The sequence below is a fragment of the Podarcis filfolensis genome (assembly GCF_964270895.1).
Source record: "Podarcis filfolensis genome assembly, chromosome: 2".
In the NCBI taxonomy this organism is placed as follows: Eukaryota; Metazoa; Chordata; class Lepidosauria; order Squamata; family Lacertidae; genus Podarcis; species Podarcis filfolensis.
In genome coordinates this window covers 47,142,098-47,165,170 of record NC_139605.1, presented here as the reverse complement: position 1 = coordinate 47,165,170, position 23,073 = coordinate 47,142,098, and the positions used below count along the sequence as shown (strand labels likewise).

Sequence of the window (23,073 nt, the reverse complement as noted above, 5' to 3'; positions counted from 1 at the left end):
TGGCAGAGGACGAGCAATATATTTAACAACCACGGTTATGAGTGGACATGCATAGGATTGCACTTGTGAAGCTGTGCTGGAATCGTTAACAATAGTTTGGGTTTCTTGAACTCCAGTGAACATTACATTGCTAAATGATTATTGCTGTCCACCATAAATTGTTTCTTTCACCAGTAGTATCAGAATATTTTGGAATACACTTTTTTCTACACAAGAGGGCAGCAGAAATGGGTAGCCAGGTGCTTCTAATTTGGGTGTTTTTTGAAAATGCCACAGAGAACAATTTTGAAGACAGTAGTGAAATACCGAGAGCTGAGAAGAGCATAGTGTGCCTTTAAATTTTTTAAAAAAATTACAATGTGAAACACAGCTAAGTATCAATTTTTAAAAGTTTGAATCTATACTAAAAGTTTTAGTGCATTGCACAAAATCTTGAACATCCTGCAGGAGGCAGTAAGAAATTTGAAATGTATGCACTTCTTGAAAACATTTAACATGTGATCCATGTCATTCAATACTCTGAGCTGGGAAATATGAATTATTTCCAGTTATGGTACTTAGAAAACTCAGAAATATTATGGTAACAGAATGATGACATGTTCTTATTCTGTGAGCAGAAGAATGGAATGTTCTCATAGATAATTTGATTTGTGTTAATTCCATGGAAGTCCCACTGAAATGATGTGGGCATTGGAGCTGTGCTTTGTCAATTGCCATTTTAAAAAAGAAATATTTGTTTATAGCGTTTGTATCCTGTATTTTCTCTTACAAGAGAGACCCAACAAATCTGTCTAGGGTCAACAGCCAGTAGCTACTAATCATTACAATTGGTTGGGTGCTACAACCCACTAGCTTATTGTAAATGATCCTCTAGATCTCATTAGAATCAGATTTGCCACTTGCTTTAATTTATTTTCAAGAATCAGTCTGACAAGCACTTAGATCTGGTTCATTAACAAGGCAATGCTTTGTGGTTCTGACTAGCTGCCAATATTCAAAGAGAAATAGCAATAAATTAATCCTATTCCATAAAAGTTCAATATAATGCCTTAACATGTATAACTTTACTGTGCCTGAAGACTTTGTTATGCTGCGTCCCCCAAATTATTTATTGCTGACATAGATTTACATTAATTGTGGTGGCGTTTTTGTTTTTTTTTAAATTAGCCATTAAGTGATATCATTGCAGCAGTAGTATTCACAAGGCTAGATGTGTTGGAAAATAGCAGTAGATGCAGTTAAATATGTACATTCCTGTTGAGAAAATCTTTTGATTCCACGAAGGCTACCTCTGCCTTTTCTCCACCCACAAACATGAACACTACTTAAATGAGGTGCTAGTATGAGTTTCAACTCTGCTTAGTTTATACCAAGGAATAAGTAATGTTAATGAGTTTATATCTGGCATCTGGACAAACCTTTCTTGGGACTTTTAGGTACATCTGAATGTAGCAGTAACCTGATCTCAGACTTTAACTGTGTAACATACTGCATCTGTGCCATAGAAGAATTGTTCTACGCCTCGTTTAGGGAAAGTATAACTATAAACAGTGTGCAGTATTAATGTGCTGGTAGTAAATATAATTGAGAAGAACGGATTTGAGACATTAGCAGGAAAGAAGCAATGCTATGATCTAACACACTTAAGCCTCGTTTATTTTAACAAGATTATTAAGTACATGCTTAAATATATCCCAATGAAATAGTATTTTAAAGTGACTAACTAGAACGTACGCTATGTTACGTTGCAAAAATAGCACTTTCTTCAGTGAACTAAAATATCCTTGGGCGAAATATTGTGACATGCACTATCCCGTATAGCAAAAAACAAGTGGCTCAGAGTCAGAAAAAGTACCATTTGTACTTTTACAAATTATAGGTTATAATTCCAAAATAGTTTCTGCAGCCAGACTCATCTAAAAGAGGCACTAAATTGATCCTCTTTCTGCTTTGCATTCACTAGCAAATAAAGGTATTTTGAAGTGAAATACACCCTGAACTGGGTGTGGAGAGTGCAGCTGAATGGGACACAGCTGTGGGCGGCCGGAGGAAGTACCATCCACCTTGGCCCTGCCCATAAAAAGCATGTCTAGAGTGAGAGGCAAATGTGATGTCCCCTGTTTCCAGGAGCTCTTCTCTTTGTGAGACTTTTGTGGGTGAGCTGAGAGTTTGTTTGGACCCTGAGTGAGAACTCAGAGGCGGAAAGGAAGGTGTGCCTGAAGGAAAATGAATTGATACTGATTTTTGTATATTAGTACCTTTATATTAAGGGACACGGGTGGCGCTGTGGGTTAAACCACAAAGCCTACGACTTGCCGATCAGAAGGTCGGCGGTTCGAAGCCCCACAACGGGGTGAGTTCCCGTTGTTTGGTCCCAGCTCCTGCCAACCTAGCAATTCGAAAGCACATCAAAGTGCAAGTGGATAAATAGGTACCGCTCCGGCAGGAAGGTAAACGGCATTTCCGTGCGCTGCTCTGGTTCACTAGAAGCGGCTTAGTCATGCTGGCCACATGACCCGGAAGCTGTATGCCGGCTCCCTCGGCCAGTAAAGTGAGATGAGCACCGCAACCCCAGAATTGGCCACAACTGGACCTAATGGTCAGGGGTCCCTTTACTTTTATATTAATAGTGCATTTTTATTTGTAACTGTGTATTTTTCTAATATTTTGTTTTTCAGTTTTCTGTACACCATTTAGATATATTTTTAATATATTAAGCAGTATATAAATAAAATAATCAATAATCAAATAATGTTGATGCTGCTGCTGTTAGGTCCTCCTATATATTTTTGACAACTGTAAAAATGCAGTCCTGTGCTTTTCTACTCAGCAGTAAGTCCTGTTTAGTTAAGTGGAATTTACTCCCAGGTAAAGTGAGTGCAGGATTCCAGGATGACAGAGCAATCCTATAAACTACTTTAACTCCAACCAAGGGATGGAGATACATCACTTCTATGCTGGTGAAACAGCTACCATGCCCTTGACCTACATTCTCAGAAGTACCATAGTGTAGAATTATTATCAAGTCAACGACCAGCTTTAATCTAAAAGACACAAGCTCACTCTTTTCAGTCTTGTCCATCAATCCAAGGTTTGGGGCAAACTAAAGCATTTACTCTTAGTGGAAAGATTCACCCATTCCAATATCATGTTTCCATGTGTATTCCTTCATTTCAGCAGGTATCTAGCTAACTTGTCACAGAGGTACGCCACAGTTAAATGAGGCAGAAAGAAAGCCTGGGTGCAGGTGGCAAAGGGCAACAGAAAGGTTTGGGCAAATGTAGTTGTTGCCACACACTCATCTAGAGCCCATTTTCATGACCACACTTCTGCATCTGTCCCCTCAGCAATTGGGGGAAGCATTTCTGTAGTTCAAAATAGGTGCTGAAAGTAATCTGAAAATGTGGGGGTAAGTTGAAGTTTACTACCCTGTGAAAGAATGACTGACTTTCAAGTCAGAATGAGGAAATATTGGTTAAGGAAACAGACAAAATAATGTGGTGTTACCCTGAGGATTTACTGTGGGGTTCCATGATGAATCAAACCACAAAGTTGAATCATTTGGAAGACTAACCTCAATGTTCTCAGTGGTGACATGTCTTCCCTTAAGCGAGCTGTTTTTATACTGTGCAACTAATTTGCCTTGACTGAACGCTTCACTACCGGGCCTCTTAAAACAATTGTGTTTCCTGGTAGAGAATTGATGACAAAAGGTGTTTCCAGTAGTTACAGAAAGAGTACTAGGATGGTCCTGCTTTGCAAACTGAAAAGAAAAACATGGGGGGGGGGAGAATAAAAAAGAAAAAAACTGAAAAGAATAGCAGAATGTGCCACATTTATTTACATTCAAAAATGGATAACTTTCCACATTTTATCAATATTCACCTTTAATTGTTCAGAAGTGACATCTAGAATGGTTTACTTAAGTTTATAATTAGGAAAATAGTTCAGCATAGCAACTCCACTTTTTCATATATATCAGAGATGGGGAATCTGTGGTCCTCCAGATATTGTTGTATTCTCAACTCCCATCAACTCCAGTCAGCAGGAATGATGGGAGTTTTAGTCCAGCAACACCTGCGGGACCACAGATTCCTCAAACTTGCTCTGTGTAATAAATCCTTTGATGCTTTAGCTACTTTTACCTATAAACTTTGCCTTTTCCTTAGTTAGTTACACTTCCTCACATTTTTGTACCTCCTCAGTCAGCAGTGACTTAAAAATAGCCACCATCACCACCACCACAAAATGTGTATACTGCTTGATTGTAAAAGCTTCATAGAAGTTGGAGTTGGAAGGAACCCCAAGGGTCATCTAGTCCAACCCACCTCTTGTGAGAGTCAGTTCCACTGTCAAATAGCTCTCACTGTCAGAAAGTTTTTCCTGAGTTCTGTTGAAATTTCCTTTCTTGTAACTTGAATCCATTGGTTCAGGTCTTAGCCTCTGGAGCAGGAGAAAACAAGCTTGCTCCTTCTTCCATGGGACAGCCATTCAAGACAAGACAGAAGTACTGTTTTGGGGGGACAGGAGGCGGGCGGGTGTGGAGGACACTCTGGTCCGGAATGGGGTAACTGTGCCCCTGACGGACCAGGTGCGCAGCCTGGGAGTCATTTTGGACTCGCAGCTGTCCATGGAGGTGCAGGCCAATTCTGTGTCCAGGGCAGCTGTCTACCAGCTTCATCTGGTGCGCAGGCTGAGACCCTACCTGCCCACGGACTGCCTCGCCAGAGTGGTGCATGCTCTGGTTATCTCTTGCTTAGACTACTGCAATGCACTCTATGTGGTATATCTGAGTCAGTATAACTCAGTCTAGTATATCTGAAGGAGCGTCTCCACCTCCATCGCTCTACCTGGACACTGAGGTCCAGCTGAGGTCCAGCGCTGAGGGCCTTCTGGCGGTTCCCTCACTGCAAGAAGTGAATTTACAGGGAACCAGTTAGAGGGCCTTCTCAGTAGTGGCACCTGCCCTGTGGAACGCCCTCTCACCAGATGTCAAAGAGAACAACAGTTACCAGACTTTTAGAAGACATCTGAAGGCAGCCCTGTTTAGGGAAGCTTTTAATGTTTGATGGATTACTGTATTTTAATATTTTGTTGGAAGCCGCCCAGAGTGGCTGGGGAAGCCCAGCCAGATGGGCGGGGTATAAATAATAAATTGTTGTTGTTGTTGTTGTTGTTGTTGTTGTTGTTCAGATATTTGAAGATGGCTATCATATCTCCTTTCAGTCTCCCCTTTTCCAAGCTAAATATACCCAGTTCCCTCAACGATTCCTCTTAAGGCTTGGTTTCCAGACCCATTTTTATCTTGGTTGCTCTCCTCTGCACACGTTCCAGCTTGTCAATGTCCTTCTTAAACTGTGGTGCCCAGAACTGGACACAGTACTCCAGGTGTGGTACTATTATTTCCCTTGGATGAGATACTATATTTCTGTTGATACAGCCTAGATTAGCTTTTTTTGCTGCTGTATCATACTGTTGACCCACTTTAATCTTGTAGTCTACAAAGACCCCTAGATCCTTTTCACATGTACCACTGGCAATCCAGTTGTCCCCATCTGTCTTCTGTGTAAAAATCATGAAGATCTATATGAATTTTTGTCTCTGACCCATATTTGTGCACCATTTTTGCTGGAAACCTCCAGATCCATGGTCTTTATGGTTTAGTCAATGGAGTAAGATTTGCCCTGTGATATGATGGTTGGGAGTTGGGGACCAGTGGAAAAAATGTGCAATTTCAAGAGCATCTGGTTTACTGGATTTGATGTGTATGAGAGCACCCTTCTTTTCATCTTCTGATGAAGGGGGCACTGAGTGTGCTGAGGCCACAATAACTTTGCAGCATTGAAGGAAGTCCTCAAGAGTACCATGTTGATCAAGAGCACCATGCTGGTGACCTGTGAAACATATTTTATAGTTTTAAAAGACATAATGATGCCTGTCCTGCTTTCTAACTTGCATGGAGTGTGGTGAGATGGATATTGTGGAGAAAGTATATGACGTGACTCTCTGCATCTCTTGGTCCAGTGGAGGCTTACGGTATTGACTTGTGTATGCTCGCCCTCCTGCTGAAGCAAGAACATTTGAAAGCCATATCATGCAAAAAAAAGAAGCGCCACCAGAACGTCTACTATTCCTCTCTCACATGTATCATTTCACAAGCAACGTTTGATTTGGAAAGTTGAAATTTTCCCAAGGATTTTAAATTCAAAATCATGTTGCATTTACTCAGTGACAAGCCGATGCTGACATTTCCTTCTTAACTTTGTCAGCGTCAAAGAAAACTGTATACCTTGATCTCCAAATTGCAGACCTAGGCCAGAGCCTTCCTTCCTAAAATGCATGCACAAATTATTTACAGATATTAATGTACATTGCATTCTGGTAGGAAAGTGAATTCTACATAAAGAGAGAAAAGGCATTCTTCGTTTTTATTTCCAACAAACATAAAACTATATTTACTTGAATCAGGAGCACTTTGTTTTGTTAACCTTTCTCAAGCTGGCAAGCAGCTGCTCTCTTTTAAAAGTGCATGGCTTGGCCACTGCTGATTTACCTTGCATAGTAGCTGTAAACTAAGCAGGGGATCACAGTCATTACCAAACGAGTTTTTATAGGAGCTTCCAAATGTTTAATATTCCCTTTTTTCATGAATGGATGTAATTTAGACATTACATGACCCTATTTCAATATTGCTGCAATTCTCCCAAGTTAGTATGCTGGGAATAATTAAGGCTTGTTGATGTTTTTTCTAAGCACTGAAGGCGCCACTTAACTTTGGAATTGGCCCAAGTTCTCAGTAAAGGAACACTTCAAAAGTTAGTCAGAGTTTAGTCCTCTGAATCAGCAAATCCAAGAATACGCCTTTCAAAGTTATGCTGGAGCGGGGAGAAAACATATTTAAAAAATAAAACATTCAGAAAGGTTTTAATGCTTTTCTACTTCTACTTTTAATGCTTATGTGGAATTAAATCACTGGATGTATTCGTGGCCTCGTTTTGTTTAACGTTTTGTTAGACTCCAGATGGCATAATTTAGTGTTCGGTATTGGTGTTTATTTTCAAAACTGAAGTCATTTGTTGAAACATGAATCATGCCAGAGATCAGTTGTTTAATAATTGCCTCATCGAGCGGATGTTTACAAAGAAAAGGTGAATCTGAGGGGGAGTGTTTCACCCTAATTGGAATACAGTCCATATGCCAATATATAAAGTAGATTCTAATTGTTTTTAAGTGTCAATCTTTCACTGTGTGCATATATGAAATATACACCAAATTTTATTTTTTAAACATCAGCTATAAATATAATCTTTCCAATAAGGTAAGTTTAAATGAGATGTTAAAATCCATCCAATAACTTTAATAATGTTAAAAGTGTATTGCCCAGCTTGCCAAAGAGTAATGCCTTAACTCTACGCATACCATTATATTTACACCAGATTTATTGTAGTTATTTTCTTTTTCAGGGCCAAATCTTTTCGTGGGAAAAAGGTCCATGGGGAATATGATATTAAAGTTGAACAGGTATCAATTTAAGAATTTCATTTCATTTTTACATACACTATTTTTTCCATATTTCTGTTTGTTATTATTTATTTATTTATACATCTATTTATCTATTTACATGATTTGTATACCATCCTTAGCATGATCACAGGGTGGTTAACAAAATCAAATAAGAATTTTTAAAAATCCATAAAATCGCACAATCCTTAAAATATACAACTCAATTCATAACAGTTCCTTGGACAGCAATTGACTAATAGCAACAGCAGCAACTAATCCATTCATATGCTCAGGTCTCTCCTTCAAACACCTGCTGAAAAAGGCGCTTCTAACCAACTGCTTAAACTGCAAAGTGTTGAAGCTGGACATCTCAGTGGGGAATTCCACATGTGAAGAGACTCCACTAAAAAGGCCCTTTTCTGGGTCACCACACCATGTACATCATTCTGCGATGGGACTACCAAGAGGGCCTCATCTACTAATCTTAGAGCATGAGCAGGCTAACATGGAAGAAGTTGGAAGTTGGGCTTGCAGAGGTTTGGGTGCCAGACCATTAAGGGCTTTAAATGTCAAAGTAAGCACATTGAGTTGGGCCCAGAAAACAAGTGGCAATCATTTTCACTGTTTTAATATGGGAGTAATATGCTCACAGCCTGCTGCTCCCACCACCATGCTTGCTACAGCTTTTTGCACTAGTTGCAGTTTTGTTGCTGCCTTCAGGGACAGCTCCACATAAAGTGCATAACTAGTTCAGTTTGGAGGTTGTCATACCATAAATAACTATGGCCAGGTTATACCTATCTAAATGGGGCCATAGTTTGCTCACTGTGCCAGGGGTAGATGCTCCTAGGCATCAAGGTCACCTGGCTGGCCTCAAGTGACAATGATGGTTCCCAAATTATGCACCTGCTCCTCCAAGGGGAGAGTAAGAAATTCTACTAACTCCAAACACAGCTCCTGCCCACCTATGGCGCTTACGTCTTGTCTGGATTCAGCTTCAGTTTTGACCCCTAGTCAGCCCATTGCTACCTCCACTCTGCCTCTTTTGGTACCGATGAAACAGAGAGACAGAGCTTACTGCAAAACGCCTGATGATTGCTCCCAGTGGTTTCCTAAATAACAACTTGTCTCATATGTTGTTAAAATACAGTACTTGGTTTGTTGAAGAAAGAGCACATGAATATCACTTGGAAATCTGTCAGGACTATAGTGAAATTACACATATACTCTTATATAAAACCAGAAGGCTATAGAAATTCTGCACAGCTGGTAGATCCATGACTTTCTTCTGAAGTTGTACAGTGACTTGTATCAGCCTGAAAGTTAGTTCTTATATCAAAATATTATAAAAGGTGCTCAAGAGGAGCCAACACTGATCTCCTATTAATCCAGAATTGTTTGTATGGAGTTTTTTCCCCAAGTGCATGATAACCATTTCACCTTATTTTTAAACCACACATTTGTACTTGATATGTGGTAAAAATTCTTCTTATTGTTTGGCAGAATAACAGGATACCCTGGAAACAGAATGATTTGATCTACTGTATAGATTTAAAGATAGCGTTTTTTTCTGGAAAACATACTGTTTCTGGCTTTCACCTGAAAAATATTTCCAGGAGTGGGAGAGGATTCTAAACAGGATTGCTAACTTGTGCCTAAGAAAAGAACTCTTGTAGCAACGTCTAGTAACTTCTTCTGGCATACTCCTCAATGAAGGGAGAAGTTTCACATGTCCAAAGTCTTCCTTCAGATGACAGAGATAGGAGCATTAACCCTAAGTAGAGTAACAGCTTAATTAAATACACAAAGAAGAATTTAATCTGACGCAAATGATTATGGAGGTTCTTTTTTTCTTTTCTTACAGGCACAGTTTTCAGAGGTCAATTTGATAGCTCATGCTGATGGCAATTATGCTGTTGACATGCAGGCGTTCCGAAATGGCACTAAAGTTGTTAGGTAAGTTGTTTTCTTTCCCCTCCTCATAAAAACTTAAATTAACTTAAAGCAGTCGAAAACTACCATATTGCTAAAACCAACAATGTTCTTTGGAATTATTAAATTAGATCAGCATTTAGCCAGAGGCGAAACTAGGCTTTATTCCACCTTGGTCAAATGACCCTGTTTGCCCTCACCCACCCACATGCATTTGCTTACACACACACATAGGCTGGCAGCCTCAATAGCACCCCAGTGGAGGCTTCACCTGGGGCAGGCAATCAATCAATAAAGCAAGCAAGCAAGCTCCCCCCCCCCCCAACCCAGTAGCTATGACTGATTTAGCAAACTCTGTTTTGATCACTTTGTAACTTGTAAAGCAAAAGAACAACTCTTAATAGCAGTGAGACATAGCAATGAAATTAGCTTTGGACAAATTTATTTTTCAAATTATAAAAATATTTTCTGAAACTGTTTATTCTTTTGGTTAGGGTATTTGACTCATGTTGCTTGTTTCTTTAAAGGTGATTTAGTATTTGTGGAAGCTTACCTCCAATACTATTCAAAACTTCCTGTCTTTGCAGAACTGATGATTCATTATAATTAAAAAAAAATCCTTCCAGTAGCACCTTAGAGACCAACTAAGTTTGTTATTGGTATGAGCTTTCGTGTGCATGCACACTTCTTCAGATACACCGAAAGAGAAGTCACCAGATCCTTATATATACTATGGCAGACCAACACAGCTACCTACCTGTAACTGTCATTATAATAAAGTCATCTACTATGCTGTACTAAGAAAGGTTTATTAGGTGTTGCCCCTGTTCCTTTGAAATAAATAGGAGAGGGAAGGAACCCCACAAATAACAAATGGTGCTGTGATGCACCAGTGATTAATACATACAAAGGGCTCATTGCAGGGAGTTGGACTAGAAGACTCTCGGGAACCCTTCCAACCCTACAGTTTTATGATTCTATGATTCACTGCTCCTGGAGGGGATCCCCATACCAGAATCTTATTCTTCCCATTATTCTTCCCTTTCCTGCTTGGAGCATACATATCATGATGCCAAGGTATTATTGGAAGCAGTTAGTTCAGCTGGTTAAAGCGTGGTGCTGATAATGCCAAGGTTGTGGGTTCAGTTCCCATGTGGGCCAGCTGCATATTCCTGCATTGCAGGGAGATGGTCCTCAGGGTCCCTTCCAGCTCTACAATTCTATGACATGTGAGCTTCTTTGAACAACGCTCTGAATAGTGCTTTCATTTCTGCTGCAATGGGACATGGGGAAGCTAGGGCTCTGGCATGACCTGTGTGACTCTTTCCTTGCATCAGGGTTATTTATGCCTGCAGTACAGCTAAACCAAGCCCATAGTAATTCAGAAGGCTAGCAAATATTTCTGCTGATTAAATTACCAAACTGTGCATGAGCTGTAAATATAATCAGGGGGAACAATGTATTGATTTATAAAGATATTGCAGAACATATCTAAAAAGTGATGGGTGAAAAAGGTTTTATTTTTATTTTTTAAAAAAGCTTATTTGAAATTCAGTTGCACTCCCAAGGATTTCTGCTTCAGAATTGATCCATATGTACTTCTGTGGCATAGCTGATGATTCCATGTGATTGGGATCCCATACCATAATTGCAATGTCTGAAATTAGGAAACAAATAGTGGTCATAGAGGGTGCGGTTAACTGCCATTTTCTGGCATTGTCTTTTTCTAGGGGGCAGCAGTAGTGCAGTATTTATGGCAGCTGCCCAACTCACCTGGTTTCTCATTCCAGATGTAACTACTCTGATGTGAATTTTTTGAGATCTAGGAAATAGAGTACAATAGAGTCGCTTTGCCCATGAATAACAAGAGGAGGGATCAGAGCCATAAGTTTCTTCCTGCACACTGAGAAGTCTAATTGGGAAGCCCATTGCAAAGGATTGAAATGAAAGCAAGGCATGTCTATCAACATCACAAATGTTAGAGAATCACTCTATATCATAATTCACTGATTCTCAGCCCACTTGTGCTGGGACCAGTAACCTGGCAGGAATGTTTGCTGACCTAATAAGAGGGGAAATGACTATATTGCTTGTAAGAGGAGAAATGGCTCAGTAGCACTCAGATGCTCCAAAAAGCTACCATATTATAGGGTAGCCTGCCATCTTGTATCTCTATCTCCTTGCTCTATCATTCAACCTCCTTTTATCTATTTGTTGTCTCCTAACATCCTATATTTTGTGCTCCTAATTCTCATACCTTATCACCTCAGTCCTGGCACTTATTTCCAACAACCCAAGATGTTTTCTGCTTCTTTCTTAATAATTGTAGTTTATAGGTACAGAGTGCTTTACTAAATGCTGCCCTACAGGTGATTGCCCCAGTGTCCCAGGCAATAAAAATTATTCTGATTGTTCTTTTCTTTTCATACAGGTGTTGGCTTTTCCCTTTAGTTATCTAAGTAATATGGTGTATTAGGAACAAATATCAAAGATACGGTTTTCAGTGAGCATGCAGTTGCTAGATCAGAGCTGCATCACTATAGATTATAAGAGATGTCACTTGGGTAGACCAGGTAAAGCTGGGGAATCTGGAGCTTCTTCACTTGGATGTGCACCCTAGTCTTAAGCATACTTAGTCAGAAGAAACTCCCATTGATTTCAGTGGGCTTACTTCCAAGTGAGCATGAATAGGACCACAGCTTTAATAACACAAATCATTGAAAGAAGAACACTGGGTTTATGGGGAGGGGGGAATCCCCTGACTTTCAGTGCAAAACGGTTCATATGAAAAAATATAGTAACCTTTGTTCTCTTACATTTTCTTATGTTTGTATTACTTTCATTTATAAGAAAAATAGCTTGTGGAAGAAATGTTTAAATTCTCTTATTCTCCTTAGATCATTCAGGCCCGACTTCGTTCTTGTTCGACAGCACTCGTTCGGCATGGCAGAAAATGAAGACTTCCGTAACTTAATCATCGGGATGCATTATGCTGGCATCCCTAGCGTTAACTCCCTAGAGTCAATCTACAACTTCTGTGACAAGCCCTGGGTGGTAAGTTGACAGAAATTCCCGAGTTCGAAGACAACCGTCGCTTTGAATTGGAAGGTTGGGGAAAAGGAAGGAGCTGTTTTGTGTGATGCATGAGAAATCTGACCATCTAGATTTTTTAAAACATTAGTTAACGCTATATTAGTCCAATGGTGGGCTCATTAATTGCCCTAAGAGCTATAATTTTAATTTCTCATGTGAAAATACAAAACACTTTTACTGTATGCTGTTTCGTTCCTTTATTATGTTTTTATTGTCTTTACTCTAAAGAGCTCAAGGTGGTGTACATGTTCACATCTCCCTGCCCCCTGGCAGTATATATATATACTGTATATATACAAAAAAATTGTATATATACAAAATGTTGTATATATACAAAATGTTGTATATATACAAAAAAAATTTTTTTTGATGTGCGTTGGACTGGTGGAGGTTTGAACTTGTGCCTGTCTAGTCTGAGTCCAACACTCAAATGACTACACCACATTTGCTCCAAGTGGCAGTCCATTTGTAGCCAAAATAGTGCCATCAGCGCAGAAAGAGCGATCAGAAGGTTTTGGGGGCACCCCAAGGTTTGCAGAAATACAAACATTTTAAGGAGGTACAAAAGCTTAAAAGGGACCCTCCTCCTCCTCCACCCCCCCATAAAACGCCATCCCATTAAGGGCTACACATTCTCAGTGGCCATATAATGCTCAGTGGGTGATGTGACTGGAGGTGGGGAGTTGGGAGAACAGTAAACAGGAGAGAAGGAGAATAGAATTGAATAGAACTGAGCATCTTGGAATGGGACATGTCTGTCTAAACCCTGAATGGGAACACTCCACACTACATGTGTGCAGATCCCACTGGTATATATTATCAACATAAATTGCACCTGCTGTGTGTAGAGCCCTCATCTTTCTCAATTTTGTTACATCTTCCTGCTGCTCTTCCTTGAGGTCTCTGTGTGTGCATGCTGTAGTGCCCATAGAATCACTTCTGCAATCAGAAAGTTAATGTGAGGTGATAAGCTTTTTAGGATGCCTTTGCCTTAGAGCAAGCTCTTTAAAAATGCTGCCATTAAGGACAAAACCAGTTATACTTGAATTCAGCATTTTTCTTCCTTAGGCTTCTCAGTCTTGACATTCCTGCTATTGTTTTAAAAGGTTGCTAGCATTTGGGACTAGCCATGCATGCCCTTATCATTTAAAACCAGGATGCTTTTATCTTTCTTCACCCAGCCCTTTGCATAAGAAACTGGCTTTATAGATTTACAACATAAAATTGAAGAGCTGGAACATGCCAGTCTGAATGAAAGCATAAATGTCTGACTGTTGAGCTGGTAGGATGGGTTTATGCTATAAAAATTTACTACCAGCTTGTCATTTATGAATAAATTTATCATTTATCACATTTTATGAAATCATGTTTTACTGAATGGCTGGGTAGGTCCTTTTTAGAGATACGGCATGCGGAAGTTCTAATATTTTTTGTCACGTTTTAGCAACAGATTTTGGCTCTTTAAAATGCATTTATTTATTTATACCCCACCTTTTCTCATAGGAGCTCCAAGTGGTCTCCATCCCCAACCACCATCCTATCCTTGCAATAACCCTTTGAGGTCTGTTAAGCTTAGAGATCACTGGGACGCAGGTGGCACTGTGGTCTAAACCACTGAGCCTAGGGCTTGCTGATCAGAAGGTTGGCGGTTCGAATCCCCGTGACAGGGTGAGCTCCTGTTGCTTGGTTCCCGCTCTTGCCAACCTAGCAGTTCGAAAGCACGTCAAAGTGCAAGTAGATAAATAGGTACCGCTCCGGCGGGAAGGTCAACGGTGTTTCCGAGTCCTGCTCTGGTTTTGCCAGAAGTGGCTTAGTCATGCTTGCCACATGACCCGGAAAAACTGTCCGCAGACAAACGTCGGCTCCCTCAGCCAGTAAAGCGAGATGAGCACCGCAACCCCAGAGTCATTCATGACAGGACTTAACTGTCAGGGGTCCTTTACCTTTAAGCTTACAGATAGTGATTAGCACATTATGAGCTTCATACATGAGTGAAGATTTCAACCTGGGTCTCCTTTTTGATAGGGATCTTTGCTTTCTGTCTGGGGTTTTTTTTGGGGGGTGCGTTCCAAGCATCAACAATTTTTCTTCTGTGAAATAGATATTTTCTGGTACCCACAGCAACATTGAATGTAAAAATGACAAGTGATCTGTCAACTCCAAAATACCCTAGAGCAGTTATGGGGAATATGTGGTCCTACAGATGCTATCCTCTAACTTCTATCACCCCTGAGCATTAGCTATACCCGCTGAGGCCTATGGGAGATGGAGTCCAATATCTGGAGGGCCACATGTTCCCACCCTGGCCCTTGACAATAAATAATGCGTATTCTTAATCCATGGATACCACTCTCACCAGACCCTGGAATAAGGAATAGAACATACCAAGCTGCATTAACAGAACTGAGAGAACATATGCAATAATTCCAGTAATCTCCATACAATCTATATTTTTTAAAAAAGGAAAGCAGCACCTTTCAGATCAATAGAACTTCAGTCAACACAAAACTTACGGAATGCAAAAAAGGGGGGGGGGATTAGTATGGCAGTAAGCTCATTTTATTCAAAAGCCGTAAGAGCTGGCTGAGTATCCCACCAAGATAATGACTGAGAAGGGGTTCACATATAACCTTTCCTCCCATAGAGCATCAAAGTATGTAAAAGAGTAACCAAAATGATCAGGGAGCTGGAGCAACACCTCTACATGAAAAGGTTAAAATGTTGGCAACTGTTTTATTGGGAGCCAGGGGGAAGCAACTCAGGAGGCACATGGTAAACATATATAATGATATTATTCATGGTACGGAGAAGGTGGAGAGAGAGAAATTATATGATTGTTGTCTGCTGCTTCCAGGACCAGAGGCAGTCAATCCATAAGGGATTCCGAAGTTCATTCTGCACTCTCCTTTTGTACTTGGAAGGAGTTTCCCACTAGTGCAGTTTCCCACTCAGATTGAAGCTGCAACTGCAGTTCTGCTATTTGCTCTCGCTTCCTCCCTCCTGCAGTCTGAGAGAGACTCCATTGGAAAGTTCTGTGCTCATTTTTGTGTGTGGAAGCAAGACATGAGGCCATTTCCCATTTAGGTGTAATTACTTAAATGCTGTATATTAGGGAGAGAAATGTCCTATTCTGTTTCATGGCACATGCTTATATTTAAATGCACGTGAATAAAACTAAAATAGTAAGACTGTTATTATCTAAGTCTCTAATTATAGCATTAGCATTCACTGTACCCTATACCTAGGGATTTCACTCAAAGCTACAATGTTCCACTCTTAGGATAACAAAATATATCTTGCACATTCTTTTATTATCAAATGAAAGAGCTCTCTTGCCAAGTGCTTACTATCATCTGTACAAAGCATTGGTGGTACACATAAAGATTTCAGCTGACAATCCCTTCCTCTCACTCGAGAAAAGCTCTTTAATAGATGAAAAGACAGCTTTTATATGAGAAAGGTAAGAATACAAAGTGCTAGCAATACAAAGAAAATGCACTAAGAACAAGAATTCTCACAGTAAAATCTATGAAGACATTGAACTATCAAGCACAGTCATCCTCATACATCATAGAATCACAGACAGTGATCCATTTCCCCAAAGAAAAAGTAGATAGATGGTTGCAAACAGAACCAAAGATGTTTAATCCCCCCCCCGCTGCCCCATTTTTCTTCCCTGTTATTTTTATACTTAAAAACAAATCACATAGATAACATCACTCGAACTGAATAATATTCAAATGAATCATATTCATTTTCTTTTTTGATCAAAGAACAGATGTTGTAAAATCTCTTGTGCTAGAAATTTTCTGAAGTATAAGCATAGATGTTGCTGGTATATGTTATTGTTGTTTCTTATAAACATCAGATGTTTAGTTACCAGGCAAAACACAATTACCATAACATTCTCCCATATTGATTTGTTTTATTTTTTCTTTATTACCACACATACAGTTGAAATGAAAATAGCTCTAGAGGGGACTTGAAACACTAGTTATTAGCTTAAAGAGATCTTCTCATTCTGGTTTCCCACCATTTCGTGGACTATGCCATATTTAACATTGATTCAGAGTCCTAAGTTGCTAGTGCTGTTTCTTCCTGCTAATATGTTGAAGTGACAAATCTTTAACTTATGCTTATCATTCATGTTTTGTGTCATTGTGCATCCAGCTGAACTATGTGGGCTGGCGGCAGAAAATTCTCTGTTGGAGGCTCAACATTTTTGTTAATGGAGAATTCAGTGTGTGATTAGAGCATAGCACGATCCTCAACTCCAATGTTGCTGTGGCTCTGGAGGGCTGTTGATTCTGCTGAGAGAAGTCCCACAAAGATAGCTGCTGTGATTATAAGGATGTTGTTGTTGCAACTGAGATTTTATAGTTTGAAGACTGGAAATGAGGGCATATGGAATTAAGTTCTCCTTCATAGGTGTATGAGAATTGCCTTAAAAATCTGTTGAATGGCTGGTGGTTTTGCAATCTTATAAAATAATCCCATAGGAAAAATGCACTGAAATTCTCCTATTTGGAACACTGATTCTAAATTCTTCTACATTGGGGTGAGAAATTAGGTCCAACATGGGTCCTGGTTTGGCCTATGACGCCACTCTCAACCAAGCATTCCCAGCTGCCCCACACCTGAACATTGGTACTTAAAGCTGTCAATTGTTCCACGGTAAGCAGGACTGTGACAGGGTGCCCCACTGGGATGAGCTGCACTGTATAAGATCTGTGCAGAAGTGTGTCAGATGAGCAATGCTAAATACCCAGTGCTGATATCCAATGCACATTTCTAAATTTAAGTGCCATTAATTTAATGTGGGATAATCGGTGCTGGAGAAATTTGAAAGGGCTTCCTAGATCGGAGGTATCCCTCACAGAAACCCCAAAGGAAATGATGCAGGCTCCAAGTAAAAAGAATAGGCCTTTATTGAATACAAATATACTTAGGTCAGGCTCCTTCAAAATCATAGAGAGGCCATGAAGAGCTGTATCCAAAGCAATGATTCTTATACACTCCCAGGTTACACATGTGATTTACATTCACCATTCAAAGAATCACAGCAGTCTACCCATAGCAGTTGCAACCCAGTGTCATCATCCTGAACCAATCAAAATCATTTAGCTCCTCATTGTAATATCAGTCAATTACATATAATCATTTTTCGGTGTCTTTCTTTATTAAGACTTTGGCTAATTTCCCTGTTCATTAAATGTCTCCCAATATCCTTTTTTATCTATCTACAAAACAATTCAAGATTAAGCATAACTGGCATGACTAGTTGATTCTCTTTTCATGCGTATGTTGGTCACCATGGATTCTATCAGTTTATTCTTTTCTGTGTTCCAAAACGAACATTCACTAAATACAATACTTAAAAGCAGCTTGTTGTATACTGTAAAAAGTAGGCACAGGCCTTTTTAGTTTAGCTAGGCCATAGGCTCAAAAGAAAATGGAATTCCCAAAACAATACAGGTGTATGAAATTATTATTTTCTCCATCATTTGCAATTGTATATTTTACTTTTTATGCATTCTTTTTCTGTAGGTGGGTATTCAGAATATGGTAAACTAGAAGGGATCTTTTAACAGGCTCTTGGATTTTTGATAAATAGTAATTATGGTGCTGAATAACAGTGCTGAAGTAATTTTGAGCTTTGAGCTTAGAATTCTGTTTATTTTCTTTTGCAGTTTGCTCAGTTGGTGTCCATCTACAGAACCTTGGGACCAGAGAAGTTCCCTTTAATTGAGCAAACCTTTTATCCCAATCACAAGGAAATGGTAGGTGTGAATAACAAACATAAATACCAGTTGATTCTATGTAGTAGGGAAAGGAGCTATAATAATGCATGATTCACATTATAGCTCTGCCCACCAGCTATTACTTGATATCAAATGCTACTTAAAAGTTGGTTTCATCCAACAGACTTTAACTTGGTTAACTACCCAGCTGAAATATCTAAAGTTCTGAAAATGGGGAAAACATTATTTAACAGACTTTAAAAATAAACCATTAAAAACATTGAAATGAAAGATGTACTTTCTGGAGAAGAATTCAACGTAGCTGTCACTGACTCATCCTCAAATGCTGTTGTGGTTTTTGAGTGCATTTGATTCATGGATTGCTGTTAACAATTGGTTTCTGTGATTATACACATGTTGAGCTTTATACTAACAAGCATTTCTCCTCTCACTTTCGAATACGCCATCAAGTATGTGATAAAATAATGGACTACTGGAAAGGAAGCCTGGAGTGGCTTCCCACATCCTCTTATTTCTCCAGACCAATGAATGTAGTGGTTTGAATGTGAGTAGGAAGAATATTTTAGGATGAGAGTGTCATTCTGGGAGAAATCTTTCCCCATCCCATCTTAGTTGAGATAACAAAAGAAAACCACTACTGGGCAGGAAACAAACAAGCAAACAAAAAAAAATGGGTGGACCTAAGCAACCAAAAATTAGTAGCCACCAAGAGAATGTTCAGACTTGCATCTGAAACTCAGTGCAACACGAGGAAAATCACCCACTCTCTTCCATACCTCCAAGTTTGGACCTGGGAAAAGGAAATTTGTTCCTGATTGTGCTGCAGAGGAAGCCCAAGCCCCGTTCCCCAGACTGAAGAGGGGTGGGATGATCCTGCACAGCTAGGAAGCCTTGGGAACCTTGTGCAGTTGCAGGGACAATTGCTGCCACCACCACCGCAGCTCTGAACTTGTTTTGTTGAGCTGTGAGTGTCTCAGAAGTGCACCAGCAAAAACAACAAACACCCACTGTCCTTTTTCAGTTCTGGAATGAAAAGCTGGGGCTTCTTTGGCACTGTATTTCTGTAAGCAAGTCCCAACTTTCCACCCAACCTAGAAGCTGGAGACAAGCAAAGAAGTCTGTGGACCTCTGAATCGCAACACAACTGTGAGGATGATCCTTGCCCAGTTCCATTGATGGAAGGAAGTCTGTGGTTTGTCATGCTTGCCAGAGAGTTGTGGTAGACAAACCACAGTAGGACTACTGAGATGAATTGTAGTTTGAGGAAGTCATTGTTGACTTTAGACAGATAGAGAACAGTCTGTGTTGGTATCAATGGTGGTACTATTTTGAAAAGCCTGCTATAGAATATATGATATGCACTGGAAGAGTAGCATTGTTAAATGTTAAATTGTTAAATGTACAGTACAGGAATCACAAATTGGAAAATACAAAATTTGCTGTGTGGGTGGTTGAAACACCATTTCATACTGCAAGTGCTTGTTTTTTTTCCTCCTCCAGCTCTGGCAGATTCAGTGATGGTGTTTTTTTTCTTCAAAGAGTACAAGAGAAGCAGAATGAGGAGCACTTTACAGATACACTCTGTTACTGTGGTGTTTGCTCTGAAATATAAATGACAAATACATAATCCTGAGTGTTTAGGAACACGTGTCTTGCCCTTTATATGTCATATATTTAATCTGAATCTCCTTGGAATTTGGGCTGTGTTGGAAAGATTGCTAGCTTCTCTGATTTGTATTCTTAGCATGTCTCTCACTTGCCTTACGAGCAAATGAGGTAGGCTTTGGAAAATCCTCTGCTATAGCCAGAAATTTCTAGTTAACAATAGGTAATACAAGTTCTGTATTCATGAAGCTCCTAAGGCTGCAAGCCTAATCTCATTTACCTGGGAGTAAGGCCTATTGAATTTAATAGGACTTACTTCTGGATAGTATTACACTGTAGATTACATACCTGGGTGTTTCCCAACAGCATATGGGCTAGAAACTTGCATTCAAATGAATGAATTTCTAAATTAGATTCTCTGCTAAAAAAGTACATGACAGAATATGCCTAGCCCTTTCTATTGATTCAAAATATTTTATTATTAAACAACTAGGGCCTTAAAAAAAATTCTACACCATAAAAAGTGATTTGTAGCATAGTCCTAGATATGTTTACTTGGAAGTATGGCTCCTTAAATTCAGTGCAACTTCCCAGTAAAAATGCATTCTAATACATATTTACCTATGAGTAAGTCCCTCTGAGCATAGTGTGGCTAACTTCTGCATAAACATACATAGGATTGCACTATGTGTTCAGGATTGCAATGCTAGTTGAATTTGGTTTTCTGATGTTTACCTGACATTCCTGAGTCTGAAATATTCACTTACAAGATAGTAAAAGAATGTGTGTCCTCTTTTCTATGCCAACACCACAAAGTCATGATATCTCAATAAAATTATTTTGCTGGCTGATAAAATGTCAGATTAATATTCTGTATGATATATGAATATAAACATGACCATGGTTCTTCATCTGCACATGTATTCTTTTATTATGGACATTTCACATAAGCAATGATGACTGTAAATTTGAAGATTCTTCCTGTTGTGATTCTTTTTCTCTGAGGGAGACTTTGTAAAGGCAGTGACTTGGAAAACAGTTGATGCAGAATGACAGATAGATTTTGCAGTTTCTGTGAAAAGCTTAGCTGCTGTTGTGGGATGATCCAGAGAGAGGGAGAGGGGATTGTCACTAGTAATGTTGGAGCCAAACCACAGTACTTAAAGACGTTGTCTAGGCAGATTTTTTTTGTGATGTTTCAGGAGTTTCTCACAGTTCCCTTCCCCTCAACAACTTGCTGTTCAGAATTTTATACCAGAGTATTCTGAGGCTCTAAGTTTGAAGCTGATCAATCAGATATACTTGTATTCCTTTAGAAAAGTCTTGTGTTCTGTTTTCCCTCTAAAAAGCAGTAAACTGCAATTGCACAAAGATAGCACTCTTCTTAACTGCTTCAGTAGATGGCTTTTAAAAATTAGCATTTTTTAGTTTTAAATGCTTATTGCTGCTAGGATAAAAGCTTGGCAATTTCCTTGATGTATTTTCACATTTACCTAAGGAAATCAGCAGTTACAAATTGACCCATGCTGCAGATTGAAATAATAGATGAGGAAATGTTGGGATTTATTTTTCAAGGAAATTACATGACTTGCTTTGTAGGTACTTGCTTTGAAGTACCTGCTATCTACTATGTAATTTATGGGATTAAAAAGTCACATGCATGATACAGTAGAATAGGCTTGCTATATTTAGTCTTACACTGAATAACTTGTTTCACACAAAAAACCATATATAAATGTTGATCAAAAATCCATTTTGGAAAATGAAAGATATTTTTTTCAGAAAAAATAATGTGAGTTATATGCTTGTTGAAGCCAATGTTTCAGTGCCAAAGGGCTTAGAATAAAAACTTGTGCTACTATATATATATATATATATACATATATATATATATATATATATATTCATTTTCTATGGAGTCACATTTCTGGGAATTGTTGTGGTACAACAAACAAGTTGACTTCTACATTCTGCAAAATCTATAGCATATTCAGCTGTTTAAACATTGTTTTAGGAAGTAGATATCCTTCATAGCATGTTTCTACATAACAGTATGGTCCTAAGCATGCTTACTGAGTAGCAAGTCCCATTGTATCCTAAAAGGTGCCTGGGGCTGCAACATATGGATCTGTCCCACTGCCTCATAATGCAGTTTGCAAAACAGGTGGAGAACAGTGGCATCTCCACTGGATTATGAAATAGTCAGATATGCTCATGGTCAAGGCAGAACATTGTTCCTGCTTCCTCTTTTATGGTGTATCTATAGAAACAAATTTATGAGCTGGGGTGAATGCACAGGTCATAGGAAGTTGTTTTATACTGAATCAGACCATTGGTCCATCTAGCTCAGCGTTGTGTACTCTGGCTGGTAACATCTCTGTACCTTATCATGCAGGAGCCTTTGCTTAGCTGCCTCTGGACCTGGGACCTTTTGCATGCAGGGCAGATGTTGTATTACTGAGCTGCAGTCTGTGCAAATTCTGCTGTAAAACGGTGGTGGACAGAGAATAGGTATCAATAATTAGGAACTACAAGCAGGTCAGTGGCCAGATCACCATCAAGGGATGTCATTAGAAGGTTAGCACCTCTTTAATCGCCTGCTCCAGAAGTTAGGACCCAAACCAGTCGCTTCAAGTTACAAGAAAAGAAATTCTGGCTAAACACCAGGAAGAACTTTCTGACAGTAAGGGCTGTTCTACAGTGAAACAGACTCCCTCAGGAGGCTGTGGATACTCTTTCATTGGAGGTTTTTAGCAGAGGTTGTATGGCCACCTGTCATGGATGCTTTAGTTGGGTTTCCTGCATTGGAAGGGGCTGGGCTAGATGACTCTCAAGATTCCTTACAGTTCTAAGATTCTATGAATGTAGAACTATTTTGCATGAAGAAACCAGGAAATTGCATACTCAGAGGCCGTTATACCTGAGCTGTCCTTGATTTGTCCCATTATATTGCAAAATATTTAAGTTCCAGGCACTGCATCTGGACATCTATAATTATTGAAGTAGTGATGATCATGATACTTTCACCCCATGTGTGAGGCCACAGCATATCATCCTAGCTTTGTGTTTCAGTCTAAGCTAAAGGTTCTCAAACTCTATCCAGCCTCCTCTGGAAATGCCCTACAATACTTCAAGAGGCACTTGCATTTCATGCCCTAGGATCAATTCATCCATCTTT

The 23,073-nt window shown here is 39.4% G+C and overlaps 1 protein-coding gene across 1 annotated transcript in view; it reads left to right on the top strand.

Annotated features, from left to right (window-relative positions):
- Positions 1-23,073, top strand: part of SYN2 (synapsin II) — a gene marked incomplete at its 5' end in the record, with an annotated part of 148,570 nt that overhangs the window by 62,549 nt on the left and 62,948 nt on the right. Inside the window, 4 exons of the mRNA XM_083603412.1 lie at positions 7,464-7,521; positions 9,368-9,459; positions 12,333-12,489; positions 18,219-18,308. Of these exons, the coding sequence (XP_083459538.1) occupies positions 7,464-7,521; positions 9,368-9,459; positions 12,333-12,489; positions 18,219-18,308 (397 nt within the window). The remainder of the gene's footprint in view (positions 1-7,463; positions 7,522-9,367; positions 9,460-12,332; positions 12,490-18,218; positions 18,309-23,073) is intronic.